Source organism: Falco rusticolus, chromosome 7, assembly GCF_015220075.1.
Source record: "Falco rusticolus isolate bFalRus1 chromosome 7, bFalRus1.pri, whole genome shotgun sequence".
Lineage (NCBI taxonomy): Eukaryota > Metazoa > Chordata > Aves > Falconiformes > Falconidae > Falco > Falco rusticolus.
This window is the reverse complement of record NC_051193.1, coordinates 35,488,886-35,512,938: the sequence shown is the minus strand read 5'-3', so window position 1 is coordinate 35,512,938 and position 24,053 is coordinate 35,488,886. Positions and strand designations below refer to the sequence as shown.

The 24,053-nt window shown below is 60.7% G+C and overlaps 2 protein-coding genes across 4 annotated transcripts; one reads left to right on the top strand and one right to left on the bottom strand.

Moving 5' to 3' along the window:
- Positions 1-3,793: 3,793 nt before the first annotated feature.
- On the top strand, positions 3,794-9,773 carry LOC119151318 (lysophosphatidylserine lipase ABHD12-like). Of its 3 annotated transcripts, none has more exons than XM_037395124.1 (14): positions 3,862-3,922; positions 4,382-4,476; positions 5,645-5,772; positions 6,257-6,359; positions 6,457-6,576; positions 6,906-6,936; positions 7,101-7,146; positions 7,233-7,362; positions 7,616-7,656; positions 7,956-8,035; positions 8,248-8,330; positions 8,993-9,071; positions 9,170-9,294; positions 9,643-9,773. In XM_037395124.1, the coding sequence occupies exons 2-14, from the start codon at positions 4,418-4,420 to the stop codon at positions 9,662-9,664; spliced, it is 1,047 nt and encodes a 348-aa protein (XP_037251021.1). In that variant the 5' UTR covers positions 3,862-3,922; positions 4,382-4,417; the 3' UTR covers positions 9,665-9,773. The 3 variants fall into 3 exon arrangements, with proteins under 3 accessions (XP_037251019.1, XP_037251021.1, XP_037251022.1); XM_037395125.1 differs by having other exon boundaries at positions 3,873-3,922; positions 4,409-4,476; XM_037395122.1 differs by lacking the exon at positions 4,382-4,476 and having other exon boundaries at positions 3,794-3,922.
- A 348-nt stretch (positions 9,774-10,121) lies between these two features.
- On the bottom strand, positions 10,122-23,307 carry PYGL (glycogen phosphorylase L). Its single transcript, XM_037395126.1, is given in 22 exon segments — positions 10,122-10,523; positions 10,744-10,814; positions 11,387-11,436; positions 11,438-11,515; positions 11,578-11,794; positions 11,939-12,080; positions 12,413-12,471; positions 12,585-12,732; positions 12,812-12,913; positions 13,140-13,251; positions 13,352-13,515; positions 14,109-14,255; positions 14,491-14,583; positions 14,765-14,908; positions 15,746-15,828; positions 15,911-16,022; positions 16,594-16,725; positions 18,145-18,248; positions 18,545-18,623; positions 20,357-20,458; positions 21,963-22,215; positions 23,169-23,307. Coding segments are annotated over 21 exon segments (2,571 nt in total). The 5' UTR covers positions 22,206-22,215; positions 23,169-23,307; the 3' UTR covers positions 10,122-10,334.
- Positions 23,308-24,053: the final 746 nt, after the last annotated feature.

Below are 24,053 nucleotides of genomic sequence, written 5' to 3'. Positions count from 1 at the left end.
GAGCCTGTCTACAAACACCCCCTAACTCCCCTGGCACTGATGCCTGAGGACTAGCGAGACATCACCTGGGAGGGCTCAGACAACTTTTAAGCCCTCTTTCTTTTCTTAAGGTGACCTTGAAATGGGTCTGCAGGTTCAAAATACTTTTATGGGGGAGGAGCAAGGGAAACAAAACCCAGGCGCGTGGATGCAGGGTGGATGGCATAAGCGTCACTCCGATAGGAACCCAGGCTTAAAACCCCATGAGACCCTGCAGTCGTGACAGGGGGTTTGCCACCCAGTCCCGCTGGCTGCGATGGGGACACCTGGGACATCAGATGTGAGCTACAAAGCGTAATAAAATATTTAGCTCTCTGCAGCAGCTGGGGTAGCTGTGCTGCTCGGCACCCCCTTGGCATGTCACTGCCACCCAGCCCAGCGCCAACACCGGGGGATGTGGCAGAGCCAAGCAGGTCCCCAGCATCGAGCAGAGCCCTGTGCAGGGACGGGGCGTGCCCCTGCAATGATGGAGGTGAGGAAAGGTGACTTTAAAGAGAAAGGGGCCTGGGTGAGAGGCTTTCCTGGACAGATGTTAGCAGCCCTGGCTTTGTGCCAGTGGAGGGCCTTTTGTTTTGTTTTTTGACATTTGCTGTTTTGCTCCGACACTTGCTTCTGCCCTGATACTTGCTGAGGGTTTTTCTTTCTTTTCTTTCTTTCTGCATTTGCTTTTTCATCCCTGGTTCAAACGCTTATGCTCATGTCTTATGCTGAATTTAAAACCATCTGGTGCTTTGTTTTATTGTGAGCCCAGCAAGTGCCAGGACATTTATCCCCCTTACCTTCCTCCTCGCCACGACAGCGCCAGTGCCTCCTAATCCAAGTGACAGCCCCGAAAAATCCTTGCTGTCACCCAACAAAGAGACTAGCCACACATTGCATGCGTGCAGCCAGGTGGGCAATGGGGACATGCAGCATCCTTGGTGTCCCCATGTCCCCAGCCAGCCCACAGGGAGGCACAGACCCCTGGCTCAGCAGTGCCAGGCTGTATCACCCCAGTACAAATTCCTGACTAAATTTTAGGGCTGGCTGTTAGCAAAGGTATCCTGATTTCATTTTTTCCACCCTTTTCCTACAGGAGGAAAGCATGTTTTTAAGGAGCCACAGAACCCTGCCAGACACGGAGCCCGACAGCCTATTTTTGGAGCTCCCTTCCAGCAAGCAGCTGCATTTGAGGACAGCATTTGCAGTGAGCGGACTTTCCGGGCAAGCTCAGCAGAAGGAAACCTCCTAACCTAATATTCAAGTTCAGGGGTGAGCACTCACACCTGCCCTTGCAAAATACCTGCTGCAGGTGAGCACTGATGGGCCTGGACCCATGGGGGTCCCATTTCAAGGTCACCTTAAAAAAGGGAAGAAGGCTTAAAAGTTGTCTGAGCCCTCCCAGGTGATGCTGAAGCAGGACTTCAGGGTGCTCTCTCTAGTCCTCACCACCACTCACCCATGCCATCATGTGTGACACAAGTCACACAAAAAAAAAAAAAGGGGGGGGGGGGAGGTGGGGGACAGGTGGGAAGATCAAGGACTGCCAGCTGTGAGCTGCTTCCAACAGCTGGGCCAGACCCAGTGCCACAGCCAGGCTCGGGGCTGGCATGGAGCCACCCAAAAAGGGGGTCAGCAGCTGCGGACACCTGTGCAGGCAGTGGGTGACCCCTCTGTGAGGCTGCCGGTGCCTGGTCCCTGCGTGGCTCTTGCTGCCCTGTCGTGCTTTCCTTCCCGTTGCCTCTGCACAACGGGGTGCTTTGTTCTGCCGGGGCAAGGAAAGGTCTGGCTGCAGCCCGGGGAGCTGGGGGAGAACTGAGAGCTGCTCGTGCCTTCCAGGGGTCTGCTCCCGCTGTGCTGGGCCGGGCAAAGCACCGTCACCGTGGCCTCCCGCTGGCCCAGGGGAAAGCAGAGCCATAAACCAGCGAAAAAAGCTATGAAACCATCAGCCAAAAATAAACAAAGGGGGCACTTAGGAAAAGACACAGGAGGAAAAAGCAGGCAGAACCCTCCCTGTCTCACAGCTGGTGTGGGGAGAAGTTTGGAGTGAACTAAGCCCAAAGTTGGATTTTTTTTTTTTTGCATAAGACAGTGGCAGCGGTGCTGGGCCGCAGGTGCCATGCCTCCTCGGCTGTGGCTCGTTGCTGCCATCGCATGTCCAGGCCCCGCTGTACAAGTTGCATTTCCACCGCCACTGCTCGGGCCTGATCCTGCACACCCTTTCAGTTGCAGGATTTTTCCCTCCAGCCCACAAGACCCTGAAGTTTGCTACATTTGCTGTGCTGGCTCCTTACGACAAGAAGCATTTCTGTGGCTCCTCCATCACAGTGTGCAACGCTGCTTTGCTGGAGCATGGAATGGTTTGAGTGGGAAGGGACCTTAAAGATCATTTAGCTCCAGTTCCCTGCCATGGGCAGGGACACATTCCACTAGATCAGGTTGTTCCAAGCCCCCTCCAGCCTGGCCTTGAGCACTTCCAGCGATCTGCTGTCACCTCTGTGCTGATCCCTTCCAGCTCTCGCTGCTGAATAAAGCCTCTGCAGGCGGTGCTGGCCCCACCTTGCCCATCCCTGTGGGCAGCAAAGCAGAGGCACTGGGGACCATCTCCCATCATCTTCATGCCAATGCTGATGTGCCCCAGCACACGCTGGGAATGGGGAAAAATTGGGGATGGAAGGAAGAAGCTCTTGTGTGTAAAATCAGTCGCATCTGCTGGTTGCTTCTGCTGTCCTCCTGCCTTGTGGCAGGGGAAGAGCAGCTTGCGGCTGGCTTGTGCCACCTTGTTGCAACATCTGCTGCTGGGGAATGCGCACCTGCCTGCCCACAGCCCTGGTTTGACCAGACCTGTCTGGATTTGCATTCAGGGCTGGCGCAGACTGTGAAACATAAACCGTACGGATTCACAGAGCTGCACATAAGCACCCTGCCAAGCCCCCTCAGGTACCTGCCACAGGTGCCAAAGGGCTGCAGGGCCACGATGGCGGCCTCCCCAGCTTGTCCCACCTCACGGTCCTGGGCTGAAGTCACAGCAGCAGGCTGCTGGGCACAGTGACCTCAGGGCAAGCAGCGCAGGCCTTGCTTTGGGGGCAAGTGGGGTAGGAGCAGCCTTTCAGGGTGCCCGGGGGGGCTGGCTGCCCCCCGCAGAAGGGGCTGTCCCCAGCCCACTGGCAGCCTGCTTGCCGCAGCCCTCTCGCCCGTGGGCCCGTCGGCAGGCACGGCCATGGGTGGCCCAGCCATGTGTGTCTGTGTCCAGGCAGCGCAGCCTCCTGCGCCGGGCGGAGATTCCTGGGGAATACTGGTAACGCTGGGGTATTGCCTTCTTGGTGGGAACTTTCAGCCTGGAACGTTCCAGCTGAGTCAGTCTGACAGTGCTGGGAGGGGAACCAGCGGCAGGTTTCCACCCCTCCGGCTGAAGGCCAGGGACACTAGGTTTGGTTTAAAACATTTTTTCCTTTAAAAATTATTTTTTTTTCATAACCTGAAAGATGTAAAAAAAAAAAAAAATTTTTTTTTTTTAATATAACCTGGAAGCTTTCCCTGTGCGCTCCTTGCCCTGGCATGGCTGGTTGTCCCGGCGTGTCACCCAGCTGCCGGCCCCGAGCTCCCCCCGGCCCGGCCCGGGCTGGGGACACAGGGGGCTGCAGCCCCGCGGGTTCCCCTGGGCGGCCGCAGCACATGGCGGCCGCAGCCCCGCCCCCCGGCTCAAAGGGGCGGGGAGGGGCGTGGCCTGCTGGCAACATTGGCACTGTGAGTGGGCGGAGCCTGGCGGGCGCGGCCGGACGGCGGGAGCCATGCGGCGGCGCGGCGAGCAGGGCGGCGGGGCGCGGGCCCGGGATGGGGATGGCGACGGGGCCGGCGACAGCGCCCGGGCGGAGGGCAAGGCCGACGCGGGCCGGCGGCAGCGGTGAGTACCCGGCGCGGTGCGGGCAGCCTGGGCTGCCAGGCCGGTGTTGGGGGCGCTGCCGGGCGCTCCGCGGGACCGTGTCGCCGTCCCCTTGCGGTGTCCGCCCGTTGCCCCGTCCCCTAGCCGGACTCCTGTGAGCGTGTGCTAGCGCTGAGTCCCCTGTGCCGTAGGTCTGTCCCTCTGCCGTAGCCGTGCAGCCCTGCCGAGGCCATCATCCCATGCTGTGGCCGTGCCTCTGTGTCCCCGCACCGTGGCCTTGTCACCTGGCTGGGGCAATGACCCAGTGCCTTTCTCCTTGCCATGGCCGTACCACCCTGCCGCGGCCATGAGCCTGTACTGTGGCCGTATCCTCATGTCACCCTGCTGCAGCTGTGATCCTGTACCATGACCATGCCCCCCCCTGCATCCTGATGCCACGGTGTGGCTGTGTTCCCATGTCACCTTGCTGTCCTCGTGAAGCCAAGTGGTGGCCTGTTGCTATGCCAGCTGTCAGAGATGCCCCTCGGTGGACATGTCCCCATGGGGCCAGGCCTGTCGGTGCTCACCTGCAGCAGGTATTTTGCAAGGGCGTGTGTGAGTTCTCGCCCCTGAACTTGACTATTAGGTGTCGACCGAGAGCAGCACCTAATAATTAACGGCGGCGTCAGCGAGGGCATCGCTGGCCCGTTGCTGCCAGCGCAGAGCGGCACTGCTCAGAACAAAGTCTTGGGGGGGTGGCTGGGGTTTGAGGAGCTCCCTGTGGCTCCGGTGTGGCTCATGTCACCCTGCATCCCCCCAGGAAGGGTGCCTGTGCCTGGGGGACCATGCCATCCTGCCCTGGCACCCCCTTTGCAACCCTTCCTTGGCATCTTGCAGCACTCCCCAGGGCAGGCAATGGGCTAAATCCTCTTCTGACCCCAGTCATGTGCTCGCAGGGAGCAAGCTGTGCTTGGACGCCTGTCAGAAACCTCTGCCCTCAATCCCCCCGGTGCCCGGACTAGTTTCCCCATCACCTGGCATGTTCAGCCTGCGAGAGACGCCGATGCTGGGCCAGCTGCGGCTCTTGGCTTTCCCTTCCCTCTCGGGGGCTGGTGGGTACAGGGTCGGTGCAGGGGGCACGGCCCAGGGTGGCTGGATGCGCTCCCCAGCCCTTCAGTGCAGGCTGCTGTCGGAGATGGTCACACGCCCCACCCTATGCCGGTGGCACTGGGGGACATTGCTCTGGGGACTGGTTTCCCCCGTGGCGCTGTGGGCTCCCCGAGCCCCTGTCCTGGCTTTCCTCCTTGTCCCTGGGGAATCGCAGAGGCTCTCAGTGCCAGGCTGGGGGGCACCGCCGTGACCCTGCCTGACCAGCCACGGCTCGGGGTGTTGCCGCAGAGTATCAGTTGCTCCTTATTGCTGGTTTGGCTTGGAGCTCCTGGCGCTGGCGTGGGCCCTGCCCTTCCTGCCTGCCAGTGTCCCGTGGGAGGCTGCGGGGGACTGGATGGTGGCCTCTTGTGACGCTGTGTCGCAGTAGGGCTGTTCTGACACCTTGGCTCCATCCCCAAAAGCCAAACACAACCCTGACAGGGGGCACCATTTCCTGGGCCCAGGGGGACACAAATGGCAGCCTCAGGTCCTTACAAGGGAAAATCCACTGTATCCAGCCATCGCAACTGGGGTTGGGAAGGGGGACCCTGCGCCACTGTGCCCCAGAGCCCTTGGGACAGGAGGGGACATGCTAACCAGGTGCCTTCCTTGCAGGGGCTGGCTGGCCTGCTGTCCCCGGCTGCGCACCCTCCTCCTGCACCTGCTTCTTATCTACATCTCCGTGCCCTTCCTCATCCGCCTCTTCCCTGTCTTGCTCACCAAATTTGTCTACCTGAACTTCTGTGAGTGCTCTGGGGCTGTCCCAAATGGGAGAGCCCCACCCCAGGAATTCAGTGGGCAGGGGGCTGGGGGGGGTCCCCCAAAAACATGAAGTGGGGCTGCACCCAGTGCCTGGGTGGCACCAGGGCAGTACCCGTCTGACCCCCTGCTAGCCGTGGGCTCGCAGAGGAGGCACAGAGGGACCTTTCCCGTTGGCGCCTTCTGTTTTGCAAGCTGTAATAACATAGTGCCACCAACCCTGTTTACCGCCTGCAGTTACAACATATCTGGGCACGCACAGCCTCAACGGGGCTGGAAATCTGGGTGGGAGGAGGTAGCAGAGGGCTGTGCTCGCCTACCCGCTCCCCGGGCTGGCGCTACCACAGCCCTTGGCTTTTAGGCAAATAATGTAGAAACAATAGCATGTTGCTTTGGAAAAAATGCATAAAAGCAGCTGGGTATGAGGTTCCTGGGTTGCCCATGTGATGGCTGTGATTTCTCCATTAGTGGCCTTCCCCTTCTTCGTGGACTTTCGGCGGCCAGAGCTGCTGCTGAACAACACCATCAACCTGTACCTCACCACTGAGCCAGACGTCACGGTTGGCATCTGGTGAGTGGGGCAACCCCAGCATCCCGGGCGGGCACAGCCGTGTGGCTACACCAGTGTCCTGCCTGAACTGGAGTAACCCTGCTCTGCCCCCCACCAGGCACACGGTGCCGAGCAGCAGAGGGGACGAGGCGCAGGGCAAGGACCAGCGCTGGTATGAGGAGGCACTTGCCGACGCTCACCCTATCATCATCTACCTGCACGGCAATGGGGGAACCAGGTGAGTACCCTCGAGCGCTGCTGTGGGGCCGGGACCCCCCGCCGTGCCTCTCCCAGGGGATGATGGCATCAGCACAGGGGGAGAACTAGCAAAGTGGGTGCAGCAGCCAGCAGTGCTGCGGGGCTGGGGCTGCTGTGGTGGTTTCTCACCCCATGAGTCAAGGGAAGTCCTTTTGGGTGAAAGGTGAAAGTGAAACATCCAAACCACCCACCCCAGAGCACCCTGCACTCCCTTCCTGGATAAAACTCAGCCTGGTCCCTTGTCTGGCACTGCAGGGGGGAGCTCCTTGGGGGTCCCTTCCCAAGCTCTAAACCAATTTTTCCCATCAGGGCTGCGAGCCACCGTGTCCAGTTCTTGAAGGTAAGTGGTCCACTGTGGGAGGACTGGGACCTGCTGGGGTCCCCACACTGGCTTTGGGGACCCACGACAGACCCTGGGCAGAATGAACCCAGCGATGCTGGGGGGACCTGGGGGACATCCACTGCCCTGCCCCTGGACATAACACAGTGCCACTCTGCTGACAGACGATGGGGGCTGCTGGATTCCACATCCTGGCTCTCGACTACAGAGGTAAAATCATCCCCCTGCCTCTTGCTGTGTGACCCCCTGGGGCTGGTGCCTGCTAGGGTCACGACACAGAGCCATGTCCCCCCCAGGCTATGGGGACTCCAGCGGGTACCCCACAGAGAGCGGCTTTACCACAGATGTCCTGGCACTCTATGACTGGGCCAAAGCGCGGAGCGGGAACAGCAGCATCCTTTTCTGGGGACACTCCTTGGGGACAGGGTAGGTGTGGGGCTGGGCAAGGGGGACACACCTTGTGGATGCCAGCTGACACTGGAGCCCACAGCTGGTCCTCGGGCTGTGATGCTGCTGCCAGACTGGTGCCACCCAGGGGTGGAGCAGAGGGTTAGAGCAGCTCCTCAGCAGAGGCACCTGCAAAGGAAAACCTAGCAGGCAAGGCAGGAGTGTGAGAGTGCTGTGCACCCTGACGGGGCATCGTGGATGCTCCCCCTCACTGTCACCTCTGTTTTCACAGGATTGCCACGAATGCAGCAAGAAAACTGCAGGAGGAGCGAGGTAAGGGCCAGTGTGGCTGGGTTGACCCCGTGTGGTGTCCCCCTGGGGGTCTGCACATCCCTGATCAGATTTTGGGGGCACAGAGTCATTGGGGAGCCCCGTCACACTCTGCTCAAGCATCAGGCTTGGCGTCCGTGGTGGGGACAAGTGGCTGTCCCCATCCTCCTTAGTGGGACAGAGGCATCTTGGTCTCATAACTGCTGCCTGGGACGTGAGCATGGCAGCAGTGTTAGTGGGGGATGACAGCCCCCCCCCTGCGCCCCCCAGTCATGCCTGCTCTTGCCCCACTCCGCCTTTAGGGGTCCAGGTTGATGCTGTTGTCCTGGAGTCACCGTACCCCAGCATCCGCGAAGCAGCTGCCCACATCCCCATCAGCAAGGTGAGCCTGGGGGCTCTGCCTGTGGGGCTCCCCAGCAGTGATGAGCGGGGGATCTGCCTGTGGGGTCCCCCAGTGGTGACAGGTGGGGGGGTTCTGCCCATGAGGTCCCCTGGCAGTGGCAGCCCCAGCGGCCTGGGTCTTCCCCCCTCACAGGGGAAGGGTGCATCAGTCACAGCCACGGCTCAGCACCCCCGCAACTCTCTCCCTGGCAGATCTACCGCCAGTTCCCGGGTTTTGAGTACTTCATCCTGGACTCGCTAGCTCTGGGCAACATGTTCTTCTGCAGCGATGAGAAGTGAGTGCCTGGTGTGAAGGTGCACAGACGTCCCCATGGGGCTGCGGGGATGATGTTGGGATCACCTGGCCGAGGATGAGTGGGTTGGACATAGAATCATAGAACGATTTGAGTTGGAAGGGACCTTCAAGACCATCTGGTTCCAATCCCCTGCCACGGGCAGGGACATCTTCCACTAGCCCAGGTTACTCAGCACCCCGTGAAATACCTGTGCTCTTATTTGTGTTTGCCCAGCTTCCTCATGCTTTAAAAGTGGCTTTTTATTTGCATAATTTCAGGTACCATTATTAAGCAAAGTCCACAAGCCACCACCCTTTTTTTGAGTATTACGCACTTGGGTCTCACCCACGCTGCAGCACACATGCCATGGTAGCCTTTGCTGAAAGCCACCTGGCTCATGGGCACGTTTCAAGCCTGAGCACCCCATAATGGGGGTTTAAGGTTATTAGGGTGCTTGGTGCTGCCATGCCGGGGCAAGCAGCGAGGGCATCGTCCTGACGTGGTTCAGCAGCTGCCCTTAGCCACCGATGGGCTGGATGGTTCTGAAGGGCAGTGCTGGCAGGGGTCAGGGATGCTGTGGGACAGTTAGCAGGAGATGGGGAGACTCCCATGAGTCTGTCAGCTCCGGGGTGACTCCTCAGCACTGTGCTTGCTGCCCACAGTGTGAAGGTGCTGACCTGCCCGCTCCTCATCCTGCACGCTGAAGATGATGCTGTCCTGCCTCTGCACCTGGCCCACAAGGTGAGGACCGCTGTCACCACATGGGCTTTAACGAGGCCATGGAGCCTGGTTTGGGGTCCCCTGCACATGCCACTAACAGCACTCCCATCCCACGCCAGCTCTTTGAGACCGCTCGCAGTACCTACAAGGACAAAACCAAGGTGAAGTTCATTACCTTTCCCAAAAAGCTGGGCCTGGGCCACGACTACATCTCATTCAACCCAGAGCTGCCCGCCCTGGTGAAGTAAGTGCTGCTCTGCAGAAATTGGGGTGCACAGAATGACCCTTGGCCAATTCTTCCACAGATGCATCCTCCCCTGCTGCAACCATGGGTGTGCCTTCCCCCTGCTCCCTCCCCTCCCTCTGGTGTTTGCTGGCGTTGAGTTTTGAGCTCCAGTTGCTCCTCACTGCTCTGAGGCTGTCCTGAACCTGGGTGTCATGGGGAGGTGGCCCTGGGGACAGTGCCAGCTCCTCCCTGCCCTGAGTGCAGAGCTGCAGCTCAGACCCACTGATCCAGGGATCAGAAATCCAGCTCTCGGGCAGGACAGGACAATCAGCAATACAGAGTAAGGTTTATTGCGTCTTGTTGCAGAGACTTCTTGAACATTCAGTGATGCCACCTGCCACAGCGACCACAAGTACTCCCTCAGACTCCCAGCAGGAACCCCTCATGGCACTGAACTTACTGCTGTAATAAAAACTACAGAGAAACTTTCTAACTTGCCCGCTGCCACAAGGATGCTGCAGGTTACTCAGGGGATGGAGATACTGCTGCGGTCTGGATGCTTGCTTCTGGGGCAGCACCATGTGAGCTGTGACCGGGAGCGTCACATGGGGCAGTGCTGGGGGCACACGGGCCTGTCTGCCAACTCCCCATAACCCCCCTGGCACTGATGCCTGAGGACTAGTGAGAGCTGCACCCCAAAGTCCTGCTTCAGCAGCAGCTGGGAGGGCTCAGGTGTCCAGCTGTGCCGGCCCATCCCCAGCAGCTCCCCCCCTACACCCACTTTCTGTGTCAGCGTTGGTGCAGGTGAGCTCAGTCCCTAATTTTAGGCTTCAGCAAACAGTCACTTGGACTCTAATGGCACTTTTATTTTTAGCACCTATGCAAGCAACAGGGCAACACCGTTTTACTTTCCGCACAGCACCTACATTATAAAAATTTCCCCCCTTCCCCCTCCGTCGGAAAGCCAGCAGCAGCAACATAGAGACTAGACAGCAGAGACAATTGTACAGCGCGTGTGCTTGTGTCCCCTGGCTCCAGCTGGCAGCAGCTCCGTGCCCCTACGCTGCCATGCCGTTCGGGGTCTTGTCCTCGGCTGCATCCCGGGGCTCGTTGGGTGGCGGAATCTTCAGGTCAGAGGGCTCCACATGCCAGATGTCCTGGGCATACTCCTTGATGGTGCGGTCGCTGGAGAACTTGCCAGCTGCTGCAATGTTCTTGATGACCATCTTGGTCCATGCCTTGGAGTTCTGCAAGGAGAAGGGTGGGACAGTGTGGCTGGAGGCTTGTGCCATGGGTGGCACCTTAGCCCCAAGCCCAGCTTTCAACCAGAGAGCCCCTACAGCAGCACAGCCAGGAGCCTCCTCGCTAGGAACCCATCTAGGTACACAGCCCCACCAGACCCTGTCACCAGATGGGCTGTTGTGCCCTGTCACAGCTCCCCTGCCTCATCCCCAGGCTGGCACTCACCAGGTACAACTCGCTGACCTTCTCCTGGCATTTGACATAAGCCTCATAGTCTGCAAAAACTTTAAACCTGTAGCAGCGAAGAAAGCAGGAGTCAGCAAGAGCAACAGTGCAGAGATGGGAGCACGCGGCGGCTGGTGGGCTCAGCACACGGGGCTGGGGCTCCCCCCGACACAGGTGCTTCAGGCGAATTCATCCCCCAAGCCCTGTTGCACAGGGCCCTGCAGAGCCCGTAAGTGCTGTGGCACAGGCTGAGTGGGTGCCCCGCTGGGGCACACCTTGTGTCTAATTGCCAGGAAAACATTTTCTCCGGTGTGAAGTGCCCACATACCCTTGGGTGCTTTGTGCTCTGCCAGGAAAGCCAGTGAGATACTAAAGGCATCTATCATCAGGTGAGGGCTGCACACCCAAATCTGTCTTGCCTTACAGGTACCACGGGCTCTAATGCAGCACTGAAGTGCCGTACACAGACAGCCTTGTGTACCCGTGGAGCATCGATTGCTCATCCGGTGCACGGGCCAGAAAAAATGGGACTTTATCAACCAGAGGGTAATGGTTGGTGCAGGTGGGCTGCTCCCACTGGGCACCAGGACTTGGTGGAAGGAGACCCAACCGAGGGGATGGATGGCATCCTAGGCCTCACCTGTCAGGTGGAAGAGCATGTTGACCACATCTTTGAAGAGATCAGGCTCATTGGGAGAAGAAGCCGCTCTTAATCTGGTCAATGGCTTGCTTCAGCTCAGGGAGCTGGTCATAGTACTTGTGGGCATTGTACCTGGTGGGGAAGGGTCAATATGAGATGGTGCTGCCATGGTGGTGGCACCCCCACAGCATCGCGCCCTCACCCTTCCCCTGTCCAGCTCCATGACGTCCTCCACCCTCATGCCAAAGATGAACAGGTTTTCCTCTCCAGCCTCCTCGGCCATTTCCACGTTAGCTCCATCCATGGTGCCGATGGTGAGAGCCCCGTTCAGCATGAATTTCATGTTCCCCGTACCCGATGCCTCGGTGCCCGCTGTGGAGATCTGCTCCGACAGGTCGGTAGCAGGGATCACTGCCAGCAAAACACATGGACAAGGGGCTTGTGGTGACCAGCTCTGGGTTTGTGTCATGCCAAAGGACATTAGATCTGCTGTCTCGCAGGGATGGAGCCATGGGGTGGACATCCCCTCCCCACAGCGTGCCCCACGTGGGCTACCTTTCTCCGCCAGTGAGACCCTGTAGTTCTCCAGGAAGATGACCTTCAGCTTGCTGCCCACAACGGGGTCGTTGTTCACCACGTGACCCACAGCATTAATGAGCTTGATGATCATTTTAGCCATGTGATACCCTGGAGCAGCCTAGGAGAAAAGCCAGGGGTGAGCCCGGAGGGCTGGCACCAGGGGCAGGTGAAGCGCACCAGCTGCCACAGGCACCCGCTCAGCCCTGCCCCCATCCAAGCCACATGTCACACCACCAGATTTTCGGGGGCTTGTGTGACCACAGGCAGCATATGGTTGTGCAACCCCCCCAGGAGCTTGGTGCCTTGCTTGGGTTGAAGCCAACAAGTGCTTCCCCAGCACTCCCTGGGGAGTTTCACAGACATGGCCCCACGAGACATCCGTACCCAAATTCCCCAGGATATTTTCAAGGACTTAGTCCAAAATGCTTTAAAACTCCTGACCCCACTTACCTTGCCCCCAATGATCACTGTCCTTGGCACAAACAGCTTTGCAGGATCCCTCCTGATGCCTGGAGAAGACAGCAGTGTGGTGTCACCCTCTGTTTTAGCTGCAGCCCCAGGGGAAAGGGATGCTCGTGCACTCCCAGGGCAGCATGTCCCCTGGGGGTGCGCGGTGGCTTACGGTTGTACATGGTGATGATGTGCAGGCAGTTCATCAGCTGCCGCTTGTACTCGTGGATCCTCTTCACGTGCACGTCAAACATAGAGGAAGGGTTGGTCTTCACTTTGTACTCCTTCTCCAGGTACAGCGCAAACTTCACCTTGTTCTCCTGGGCGAGGGGGCAGGGAACATGTCAGCTCCCAGCCTGCAGCCCCCTGCCTGCATCCCCCCTGCCCCCGTCCCCTCACCTGCTTCACTTTGGCAACCTCCCGGATGAAGAGGTCGTCGTCCACAAACTCGTGCAGCTTTGTCAGCAGGCTCAGGTCCCGCACGTAGTCCTCCCCAATTTTCTGCAAGAGGAGCACAGGCACGTGCTGATGGTGGGACGGGGGTGGCTGCCTTCATCAGGCATGCTGCTCCCGCCCAGCAAAGCCAGCCGTGCTTGGAAAGCGGCTGGATCTCAGGTGAGAGCCAAGCAGAGGCTGAACATTTAGAAGATGTAAACGGCTGAGGTTGGAGCAGCATCCCCAGGGTTGGGAAGGGTCACGGACCGGTGCGCTCCCCCCATGCCATTACCTCTGCGATGAGCTCTGCCAGCCCCGGGTTGCAGAGCAGGAGCCAGCGCCGCGGGGTGATGCCGTTGGTCTTGTTCTGAAACTTCTCTGGCCCAGCGCTGCAAGTCCTGAAGCTGTGAGGATGAGGAGGGGACAGCTTCAGGTCACCTACCCTGGCACCACCACATTTCCAAGCTGAGGATGATCCACCACCACCTCCCTCCCCGCACTTACACTTGAGCTTTGACTATTTCGGAGTGGATTTTCGCCACACCATTGACAGCGTGGGAGCCGACGATGCAGAGATGAGCCATGTTGATCCTCTTGGTGCCCCCCTCCTCTATCAGGGACATCCTCCGCAGCCGGTCCACGTCATTAGGGAAGACGGATGCGATGTACTGCCAGTGGAGGCCGGAGAGGTGAGCGGTGCTGGTGTTTAGCGATGTCCCACCCGACAGTTCCCAAGGAAGGGACACAATGTCCCCAGTGTGTTTCACACCAGCCAGAGCAATGGCTTTAACTGCAGAGTGACGGTGCAAACCCTCTCCAAAGGGTGCCCTCCCCCAGCATGGATGCCTCTGGACAGAAGAGTCCCCATAGAGAGGGTCTTGTGGACACACGCTTGGTTAATGGGGCCACTTTGGCAAAAGCCTCGTGCTGCCAGACCAGGAGGCTAAACCATCATCTCCCTCGTACCCCAACCTCATCCTTCTCCAGGATGAATTTAGCATTTAGGGAGCAAGGCAATGCCAACAGGTAAGTCCTTGGAGCAATGGGTGAAGCCTTTAAAACAGCCACCAAGTGCAGGATGGCAACGTGCTGGTGGGAAAGGGCTTTCCTACACCTCAACCTCCTGAAATAGCAGCCAGAACCACCCAGCCACACACCCGACATTACCAGTTTGTGCATCCCCCTAATCCCAATGGTACAATGCATGCCATCCCCATCCCGCTCTCCAGAGAGGGCTCCTATACTGCCCCAAGGCACTCACATCCAGGTGTCTCTGGTTGATCTCATAGATGATCTGCAGGTGTCTGGGGAGCAGCTTCTCCACCAGGTCCACCGGCCAGCGCTCCAGGGCTTCGGGAAGCACGGTGTGGTTGGTGTAGGCAAAGGTCCGTTTGGTGATGTCCCAGGCCTGCCCGGGGCAGGGGGAGACGGTGGTGAGCAGTGAAGGGGGAAGCTGGCACCCACGCATGGTCCTCCCACTATGGCCAGCAGCACCTCCAAGTCCATGCTGGTTAAACCCAACCTGATTGCCCCACATCACTCCCCAGGCCACCAGCAGCTATGGGACTGATTCCCCAGACCCCCCGGTGCAGGAGGGTGGGTGCAAGTGGAGGGGACCCAGGGGCCAGGTCAGGTCTCCCTACCTTGTTCCACGGCAGCTTCTCGATGTCCACAAAAACCCTCATCAGCTCAGGGATGGCCATGGCAGGGTGTGTGTCATTCAGCTGGATGGCAACCTGTAGGAAGAGCATGGGTGGCAGTGGGGACAGGTGGGGGACACGTGGGCATCCCACTGCCCAAGTCAGTTGGGCACAGGCATCCATGGAGGGTCCACAAAACCTCCCCAGCCCTGGGTGTACATCTGAGAGGCATCAAAACGAGTTCCAAGGCACACGTCAGAGCAACCCTGGCTCATACCTGGTCGGGGAAGGAATCAAACACAGTCCGGACGCTGTCCGTGCTCCCGAATTTGGATGCTTTGAAGCGGCGTATGATGTCCTGGAGGGTGGCAGCCACAACAAAGTACTCCTGCTTCAGCCGCAGCTCCTTCCCCTCGAAGAACTGTGAGCAGAGAAGCGGGGTGCTGCAGGATTGCACCGCGCTGCCCTGGCACGCCTGTGCCTTCCTGGGGCTCCCTGCTGTGGGGGGACCCATGCCGGGACACATCCACCCCATGGTGTGGTGCAAGCCCCCAGCAACAGGTTTGGCAGCAGCTCTAACCCCTACATCGTCTTGCTTTCCCAAATTGAGCACAAGGGTTTGAGATGTGCTGGTACAAATGGAGCTTAAATCTCTCCCCCGAGCATCGTGTAAACCTGTTCTCCCTGGTTTGAAAGTTTCAGCAGGAAGGAGAGGTACCGGGGCAATGGGAAGGGAAGCCACAGGGGATGTAACACCTAGGAGCTATTTCTAAGACAAGACTTAAAGCCACCGCTCATGCAGCACAGAACGTTAACCTGCTGGTCTGCCACAGAAGATCTGTAGGAGGCAACCTCCCCCCCCTCCCCGGAGCTGTGACACCCCCAGCTCTCCTTGCCAGCTGGGAAGGCTGGGGTAGGATTAAACAGGGAAAAACCCCATCAGGACCTGCCCAAAACAGGCTGCCCAGCAAGGGGAGCCACCCCTCACTATCTCCCCCCATTTCCCCCCCAGGTCACTCTCATCTCCACTCCCTCCCTCTGCTGAGCGCAGATTTGCCCAGGAACGGACTCGCCTCTGCTGCAGCCCTGGGCAGCGCTGCTGAGAGGCAGCAATCCCCATCCAAGCATTACAGGTGGCGTGAAACACAACTGAAAGCATCTCTGCAGCACCCCGGCAAGAGGGGCTGCTCCACTTCGCACTCTGGGTGCTCTGTAGCTGTCCCTAAGGCAGGGACAGCCACCCTGCGTTGTGACTTACGTTGTCATTGGGGTAGAGGACACGGGAGATGTTCTCTGCCAGGTTTCTGTCCAGCACGGCCTGGATGTAGTCTCCAACATTGACTGGGGAGGAGCAGAGGGATAAGGGGGGCGCAGGACAGCCCCCCGCCCCATCCCGCATGACACCCCGCCAGCACCCACTTACAGTCGCGCAGGTTGAAATCGTTGGGTGCCCGAGCTGACCACAGCCGCATGGTGTTGACGGTGTTGTTCATGTACCCGGGCACGGGGGTGTCGTAGGGCAGCGCCAGCACCACCTGGGACATCAGCAGGGCAGCTGCAGCCAGGCTGTGCCCCTGGCTGGTGTCCCCCCACGGCCCCCCCTGCCCCGCCAGAGCCCTCCCATCCCACAGACCCTCCTGCAGGAGCGAGCTCAGGCTTGCACCTGCCTTCATGGGGTTGCGTGTGTGTGGATGCGCTTGGTACCCCTTGCCCCGGGGACACGCCAGGTCTGCCCGGTGGCTGGTGTTTGCCAGAAGCGCTCGGGGGATGGAGAAGGCCTGTGAGTGTCAGGAGAAGCTTAATTTAAGCCGTCCTGCTGGGCTGTGCGTTGCAGACCTGCTGGAGGGGCTTTTGGGTATTTCAGAGGTTGGATGCAGACGTGGAGCAGCAAAACCAGTCCCCATCCCGATGTCCATCTCCTCAATTTGCTCCACCGCTGCCTTTTCCACCCCAGCGACACAGCCTCACCAGTGCAACCCTCCCCGGCAGAGACGCTGGCAGGACCCGTGCCCAGGGCACAGCCGGCCAGTGGGAGCCCCCCAGGACAAGCCGTGCAGGGGGGGTTCCCCACACACTGGCCCCGCAAGGCTGCACCCCAGCCCGTACCTGGGTATCGACCCACTTGGCACCGGTGGCAGTGTGCTCCACCCGGCCGTAGAAATGCACGGGCAGCATGTACTCGGGACGAGCTTTCTCCCAGGGGTTGCCATGCCGGAGCCAGTCGTCGGCTTCTTCCACCTGCCAGAAGGAGTGAGAGCAGTGATGGGGCCACCCAACCCAGGGACCTCCCTGGGTTGTGCCGCGTGGAGGATGGCTGCCAGTGGCTCCGGCTGCTTGTAGCAAAGGGGACGATGCTTCGGAGCTTGTCTGCCCTAAATCCGAGTTTTGGTGCTGGCAGGGCGAGGCGAGCCCGAAGGCTGGGTTCTACTCCAACCACCCTGAACCCTGGGGTCTCCCTGCCGGAGGGGTGATGGATGGGGACGAAAGCAGTGTTTCTCTTAGTGCATCGCTAACGCTGCTGTGCTGTGGCCAAGACACCGTTAGTCCCCCTTCATCAGAGTTTCAACCTCAGCCTGCAGGCTGGCTAACGAAGCGGGCTCATTCCCTACCCTGGCCGTGCTGTTACAGGAGACAGCCCAGGTTAGACATCACCTCTGGCACGGCCAGGGCAGAGCTCCCAGCAGCAGCACCAGGGGAGGTGAGCCCCGTTCAGACGCAGCAGCTGGGAAATGCACTTGCTGGCTGTAGATACAGCTTTTGGGAGTCCTCACAGGGTCCCTGGGGGTATCTGGGGTTGCCTCCCACCAGGAGTTTTGCAGATACACGCTTTTCAATTGCATTTCCAAAACAGCCTCTTCTACCCTCTGATGCTTTAACCCAGGCGTTGAGCAGCACAGCAGGACTGGGGGGCTGGAGCTGGCCTCCCCTAGACCTCCCCACGCGGTTCCTGTACCACCTCGGCCAAACAGCCCTCACCCCACGAGGAACAGGAACGCAACTTCTCCATCCTCTCCAGCTCCACACAGCCACAGAGAAGCTCTCGTGGCGGTGCTGGCCCCAAGCAGGGCACACTGTGGACACGGACGAGGGCAGCCTGCAGCAGCCAGAGAATTCCCAAGGAGAGCATCCCGCTGGCCCCTGCAAGGAAGAGCTGGGGATGCCCCAGAGGTGGAAGCACCGACCTCTCTGCTCCTACAGCAGCCCCAGAAAGGGGTCCTGCTCCCCGCAGAGATACGGCTCATGTGCCAACTACGTGGGCAGGCATCTGCACAGACCCAGCTGGGATTTTTGCTAATTAGCAAGGTGTGCTACGAGGCAGGTCTGCTCCCCTCCACGCGGCTGTGCCAAGCCACTAACAGGCCTGAGCGGGAACTGTGACACTGGGCTGATCCCCAGCCCCACACGCTGGAGCCAGCTGGGATGAAAGACTGGCTTCCCCACCACAGGGAGGGATGTTATGTGCTTGCACCAGTTTAAGAAGTTAAACTCGTTCGAGAAAACATCTGACAAGATTTAAATACCACAGCACCGACTTTGGCTCCAGCAGTCTCCAAGCTAAGGGAAAGCATCTGTACACCATGACCTTGGCCTGACCTAAGGGGGCCACTGGCCTAAGGCAGCCAGAGGAAGGCGAGGGCCACACGCCTCTGTCCGTACCTGCCACCCATCCCGGATCTTCTGGTTGAAGATGCCGTACTCGTAGCGGATGCCGTAGCCATATGCTGCCAGCCCCAGCGTCGCCATCGAGTCGAGGAAGCAGGCTGCCAGGGAGAGGGGAGAGCAGTGAGCTGCACCTCCCCGGCGAGCCAGGAGCCCTGGCAGACGGCAGGTCCTTCACCCCACGGCCAGCCAGTGGCCCCAGGCAGCAGCCCTACAGGGACACGAGCCAGGGCCAGCACCCGCTGCTCGCTCCCCAGCCACCCAGCGCCTCTCACCCCGTGCTGGAAAGGCTGGAGCAATAAACCCCGCTGAGTTTAAGTATCCCCCCCCACAGCGGACGTAAAGCAGGGCTGTGCCCCACCACCCAGGCAATGAGTGTTTTAGGGGGCTCACTCACCAGCAAGCCTGCCGAGACCACCGTTGCCAAGGCCGGCATCCTCCTCGATTTCCTCCAGCTCTTCCATGTCCAGCCCGAGCTACAACCGAGGAGGAGAAGGCGATGGGAGACTTTCTAAGTGCCCGGCCCCGTGCAGGGGAGGCACTGCTGGCACACACTCCTGGGTGCTGCCCTGCACCCACTGCTACCATCTTCCCCTGCAGGCGGGCTCCAGGAGGTGGGTGGAAAAGCACCCGACCCTGCAAAATCCATCCCTGCAGGTGGGACATGGCGGTTTGCCCCCAAAGCAGTCCCTCTCCCCCTCCACTGCTGCTGCACGGTGTGGCAGGGACAAGCTCTGGTGTTTAAAGCCACTACACCAGCCTTTACAAGGGGGACACACACCCTTGACCTTGCCATGGACAAGCCTCTGGGGCAGGGGGCACCCAGACATAACCAGGGCACTGCTCTTGTGGTCCCAGACATTTTGGGCAGGTCTCCCAGAGCTCATTCCCAGCCCCACTTCCCTCTCTCCATGCCCCAGCCTCATGGCTGCAGCCCCCCAGGGGCCGGTTCCTGCTCCCCCAGCACCCTCATCTCCCCAGGGCAGGCACCCAAGGGCCCACCCCCCTGGCTCCAGGCATCACCCTCTAACAGAGACACCCAGAGAAGCGGCTATACCACTTTTCCAGGGAAATTTAAAGTTCCCAGCCCAGGACGCTGTGGGGAGGAAGAGGTTTTGCCTATGCAAAGCTCCTTGGGCAGCTCAGCGGGAAGTAAGACGGTGCCTTGCCAGGGCCGAACCACCCTTTCCCATGGAAACCCCTTGGTCCAATGTCCCGCTGATGTCCCACGGTCACAGCAAGTGGAGATGGCCCCAAGGCCACGGGCACCCATGTGGGAAGGCTGGACCCGCACCCCTCACATGGATGTGGGCAGCACCTTCTCCCAAACCAACCGGCCACAGGCAAGTCCAGGAGCACCAGCACCGGCCACAGCCTCGCCGGTGTTCCACGACACGAGGCTGCACAGCTCTGAATTTCATTTGCAGCCCCGAATGCCTACCACAGTATTGTAAGTGATTTATATTACACCAAACATTTTATTTTGGAAGCGTTTGGCATTTGCATCTAGGGGGCTCAGCGTACGCAGTAAGGAAGATTTGCCTCAGAGCTTGACCTGCCACTGCTGCAAAGAGGATGATTTCCAAATAGTCACACCGTCTGCTTCCCCAGGCTACCACCAGGTACACCAGGCTCTTCCCCTCCACCCTCACCCACCAGCCGAGCCGCCATCCTCATTGCACAGTCAATAGATAAAATATAAAAAAAACCCCAAAAGTAAGTTCCTCTCCTTTGAATGTGTTTGCACAAAAGCTGCTGTTGTGCAACCACCCCAGCCGCATACGACGGCGTTGCTCACAAGGGGTGCAAACCACCAAAACCCTTCAATAACCTGAGTGCCGCCTGGTGCCAGCACCAGGCTGGGGTTGAGTTCGGCTAAGGTTTTATTCTCCACTGCCATCGATTACAGCTATTAATGGCCCCATGCGCACCATGAGCTTCCTTGCCATTTATGGGCTGGAGCCCTCATCCTGCCGGTGCTCTGCAGCACCGTGCTGCATCCCTCAGCATGCAGCCACCAGGCTGGGCAGCCCCGATTGAGCAAGCACCAGCACACAGCAGGTCCTGGACCAGTGTTTATCCATTACAGCACCGCTCGCAGCTGGGGAAGCAGTCTGCAGCCAGCATGGTGCAACACGGACATCCCCAGGAGCTGGAGAGCACAGAGCCCTCCTGGTCCAGGTCCTCACCGACCCCCTGGGATGCTCACCTGGTAGATGGCTTCGTCGCAAGCGTTCTGCAGCCCCAAGTTAATCATGGTGTTCTGCAGAGTCCTCCCCATGTAGAACTCCAGGGAGAGGTAGTAAATCCTCTGAAAGAGAAAACCATCCCTGGTCACCTTCCCCAGAGCTGGAAGATGCTCCCCTGGACCCCAGAAGCCACTACCAGGTGTTATCTGGAAACAAGAGGAAAAACGCAACTCTCACCAGAGTCAAGGTGGTTTGCACCAGGAATTTGAGGGCTGGGGCTCCCCAGAGGCCCCACGGCAGCCGTGCCCTGCAGCCCCTGCTCTCCCACTGCTGCTGTTTCCCAAGCGGGGAACAGCAGAGCGCCGAGACAGTTTTGTTTGGACAAGCTCCGGCGCCCTGTCCGACAGCAGGAACAACTCCACCATGGTCACCCCGAGCACGCTGGTGGCCACGGCCGTACAAAGTTAAACTTTAAAGAAGAGACATTTCCTAATACCACCCTGAGCTGCAAAGCAACCAGAAAACCAAGCGAGCCATCAGGGCCAGGCACCCACGATGGCCGCAGGGACACAGGCTTCCTCTGCCACCCCTGGGGGGCTTGGTCTCAGGAGCAGGGCACGCTTTGGCCTCCCCTCTCGCCAACACCACGGGCGCAGGATACGGCCGGTAAGGCAGAGCCTTGCGTAAGCCGTGCCCCAGCGTCAGCACCGGCAGGTTTTAAGGAAGGATTTAGGCCGGAGGAAGCAGCTGACTTGACAGGTTTCCCCAGGACCTGCGCAGAGTCGGGCTGGGGACAGCGATGGGATGCGCTGGCCAGGATCGGTTGGGCTTACTGGTTTGGCCCCAGCAGAGCTGGGAGTGGTGACGCCGGGCAGGTGGCACCTGGCACGGCTATCCAGGCAGGTCCCCACAGTCAAGCCCTGGAAAAGGCTCATCTTTTTTCTCACCCCTACACGACACGGGGAGGGGAGCTCTCAGGGGGCACGGTCCCAGCGAGGTGTTGGCAGGGAGGAAATTGGAGCTGACAGGGCCACCCAGGTGTCAGGAGGGGATAAGGGCTTAATCCCCCCGCGGCCAGAGCCCCACACGGGGCAAGCCAGCGGGCGAGCAGCGGCGCAGGGGCTCCGGCACAAACTGGATTTCTCACGCCTGGGATCACCGTCGCACAGACGAGGCTTGTGCCTGTTTTAAACAAGGCCGGTTTGCGGCTTGGCTTCAGGGTCATCAACTCCCTTTGGATAATTCACCCTGGAAAGCTTTGCGGCTGCTTTTGGTAAAGCGCAGCCGGCGTGCGGGACAGTAAACACGGCGCCCTGCGCCCAGCTCCCGGCCAGGCTGCGCCCTGTTTGTTTTGCAAAGCAAAGGACAGTGGCCTCGGCGTGTTGATGTCCAGCCCCTGCGCTCGGCGGAGTTCAGGGGAACATCCCCCAAACCCGAACTCGACATTCCCCACATCCCCCTACCGCGCCCCAGACGTTACGACGCTGCCCACATCCCCCCTCTCCCACCCCATGTCGCCCACCCCGGGGATGCCGAGGGGGGGTCCCACCCCCACCTCCCCCCGCCCTGCGAGGGGGGGTGGCTCCCAGCAGCCCGGGGGGCGGCTCAGCATCCCCGCGCTCCCACCTTGGGGTCCTTCTCGTAGTAGTACTGCTGGGTGCGGATCCAGCGCCCCACCAGGTGGTCCCGCACGGTGTGGGCCAGGGCGAAGTAGTAGTCGCGGGGGGTGGCCACATTGCGGTCCTTGACCAGGGTGAAGTGGAGGTGGCGGTTGAAGCCCCGTTTCAGCTCGGCCACGCTCTCGGCCCCCACAATCCCGCGGATGCTGATCTGCTTCCGCCGCTCCTGGTCCGACAGCGGCCGCGACATCCCGGCGGGGCTGCGGGGACACGGGGAGGGGACACACACCGGCACGGCGTTCCGCCTCCGCCCCGGCTGGCGCCGCCCCGCCGCCCGCCCACGCGTGGGGCGGGAGCCTCCGGCCACCGGGGGGGAGCGGGGGGGGGCCCGGGGCGCACAGAGGGGCGTGCGAAGGGGGGGACACGACACCCCGGGGTGCACAGAGGGGCGTGCGAGGCGTGGGGGCGGACCCGGGGCGTGCAAAGGGGTGGGAGGCCCCCGGGGCTGGACCGGGGCGGAGTGTGTGCGCGCAAAGGGGGACGACGACGACCCTGGGGGTGCACAGGCGGCGGGTGTTGAGAGGCGGGACGGACCCTGGGGGCGCACGGGGGGGGGATCTCGGGGACGCACAGAGCGGTGTGCAAAGGGCGGGGGGGACCCCGGGACAGTGCAAAGAGGAGGAGGGCACGGAGCCGGGGGCCAAGCACGGGTACCTCCCCCCCGGCCGCACCTACACCGAGCAGTCCCGGTGCCGCCGCCGGGCGGGGCGCGCTTATCCGGCGGCAGCGGGCGGGGCCACGCGGCCCGCGGCGGGGGGGGCGGGGCCAGGGGGCGGGGCCGGGGCCCTGCGAGGCCCGTCGGGAAAAGCCGCTCGCCCGGCCCGGACGGGAAGTGTCGCGGTCCCCATCCCGGCCCCCATCCCGATCCCGGCTCTGCGCCCCTGCACCCCGTCTCCTTGCAGCCCTGCCCCTGCACCCCACCCCCTCGCACCCCTGCCCCTGCACCCCACCCCCCTGCCCCCCATCCCCTCGCAGCCCTGCCCCTGCACCCCTTCCCCAGCACCCTGCCCCTGCCCCCCATCCCCTCGCAGCCCTGCCCCTGCACCCCTTCCCCAGCACCCCTGCCCCTGCCCCCCATCCCCTCGCAGCCCTGCCCCTGCCCCCCATCCCCTGCACCCCCTGCCCTTGCAGCAATCTCCCCTCGCCTCCTCACTTTGCCTGCTCCGCAGTCCCTCTGGAAGTGGTGTTGGATCCCAGTTGGCTCCGAGCCGCTCGCAGCCGCCTCCCCAGGCAGAGCTGGGTGGCTGCCTGCCCTGCGGAGTCCTGTCCTGCCTCCGGTTCCTCCTGAGGGCAAGGATAGCTGAGCTGAGCGTACAACGCAACACCTCTTCCTCTTCCTCCAGCTGTGCCTGCGCAGGGTTTCCAGCCTGGCGCGCTTTCCCTGCCCAGTTCGGCAAAGCTAAACCACACACAGCCAAGGAGCAGCCAACGCCACTGCTGCCCCGCGGGCCGGCCAGCCCAGGTGCTGCTGGGGCTGACCCAGCCACCCTGGCCATCCCCTCGGCACGAGGCAGTGCGCTGAGCCGGGTCCTGGCAATGAGCTGCAGCGGCTCGCCAAAAGTTCAGGAACCAGCCCAAACTGCACACGTGCAATGCTGGAATAAAAGGAATGTGACCCATCTTCCTGATTTTTCACAAGGCAGTTGAGGGGTTATTATCCTGCCTGGGCAGGGTTGCCTTGCCCATAGGTGCCAGCCCAAGCAGATGGGGCCTCAGTGCCCAGAGCAGGCGTTTCATGCCCAGGACCTGCCCTCCGATGCAGGTGGAAACGGCAGCCGTGCAAACGGTGCCATGCAAAGGGCTCCGAGAGCTGCTGAGCGTGGGGCAGAGCCCTGGGTGGACCTGGGCAGACGGAGCCCCCGGTGCTGCTCCCTCAGAAGTTGGAGCTGGGATGCAGGAGCCCAGAGGCTGTGCCCTGGCCTCCAGGGGCCAACCCGGGTGGCGGGTGTCCTCTGGCCCTGGGCTGTTCCCTCCCCGCCGTGCGTGGCTGGGTTTTACATGCTGCAGGCAGGACGCAGTTTCCCGTATCCCCGGTGTC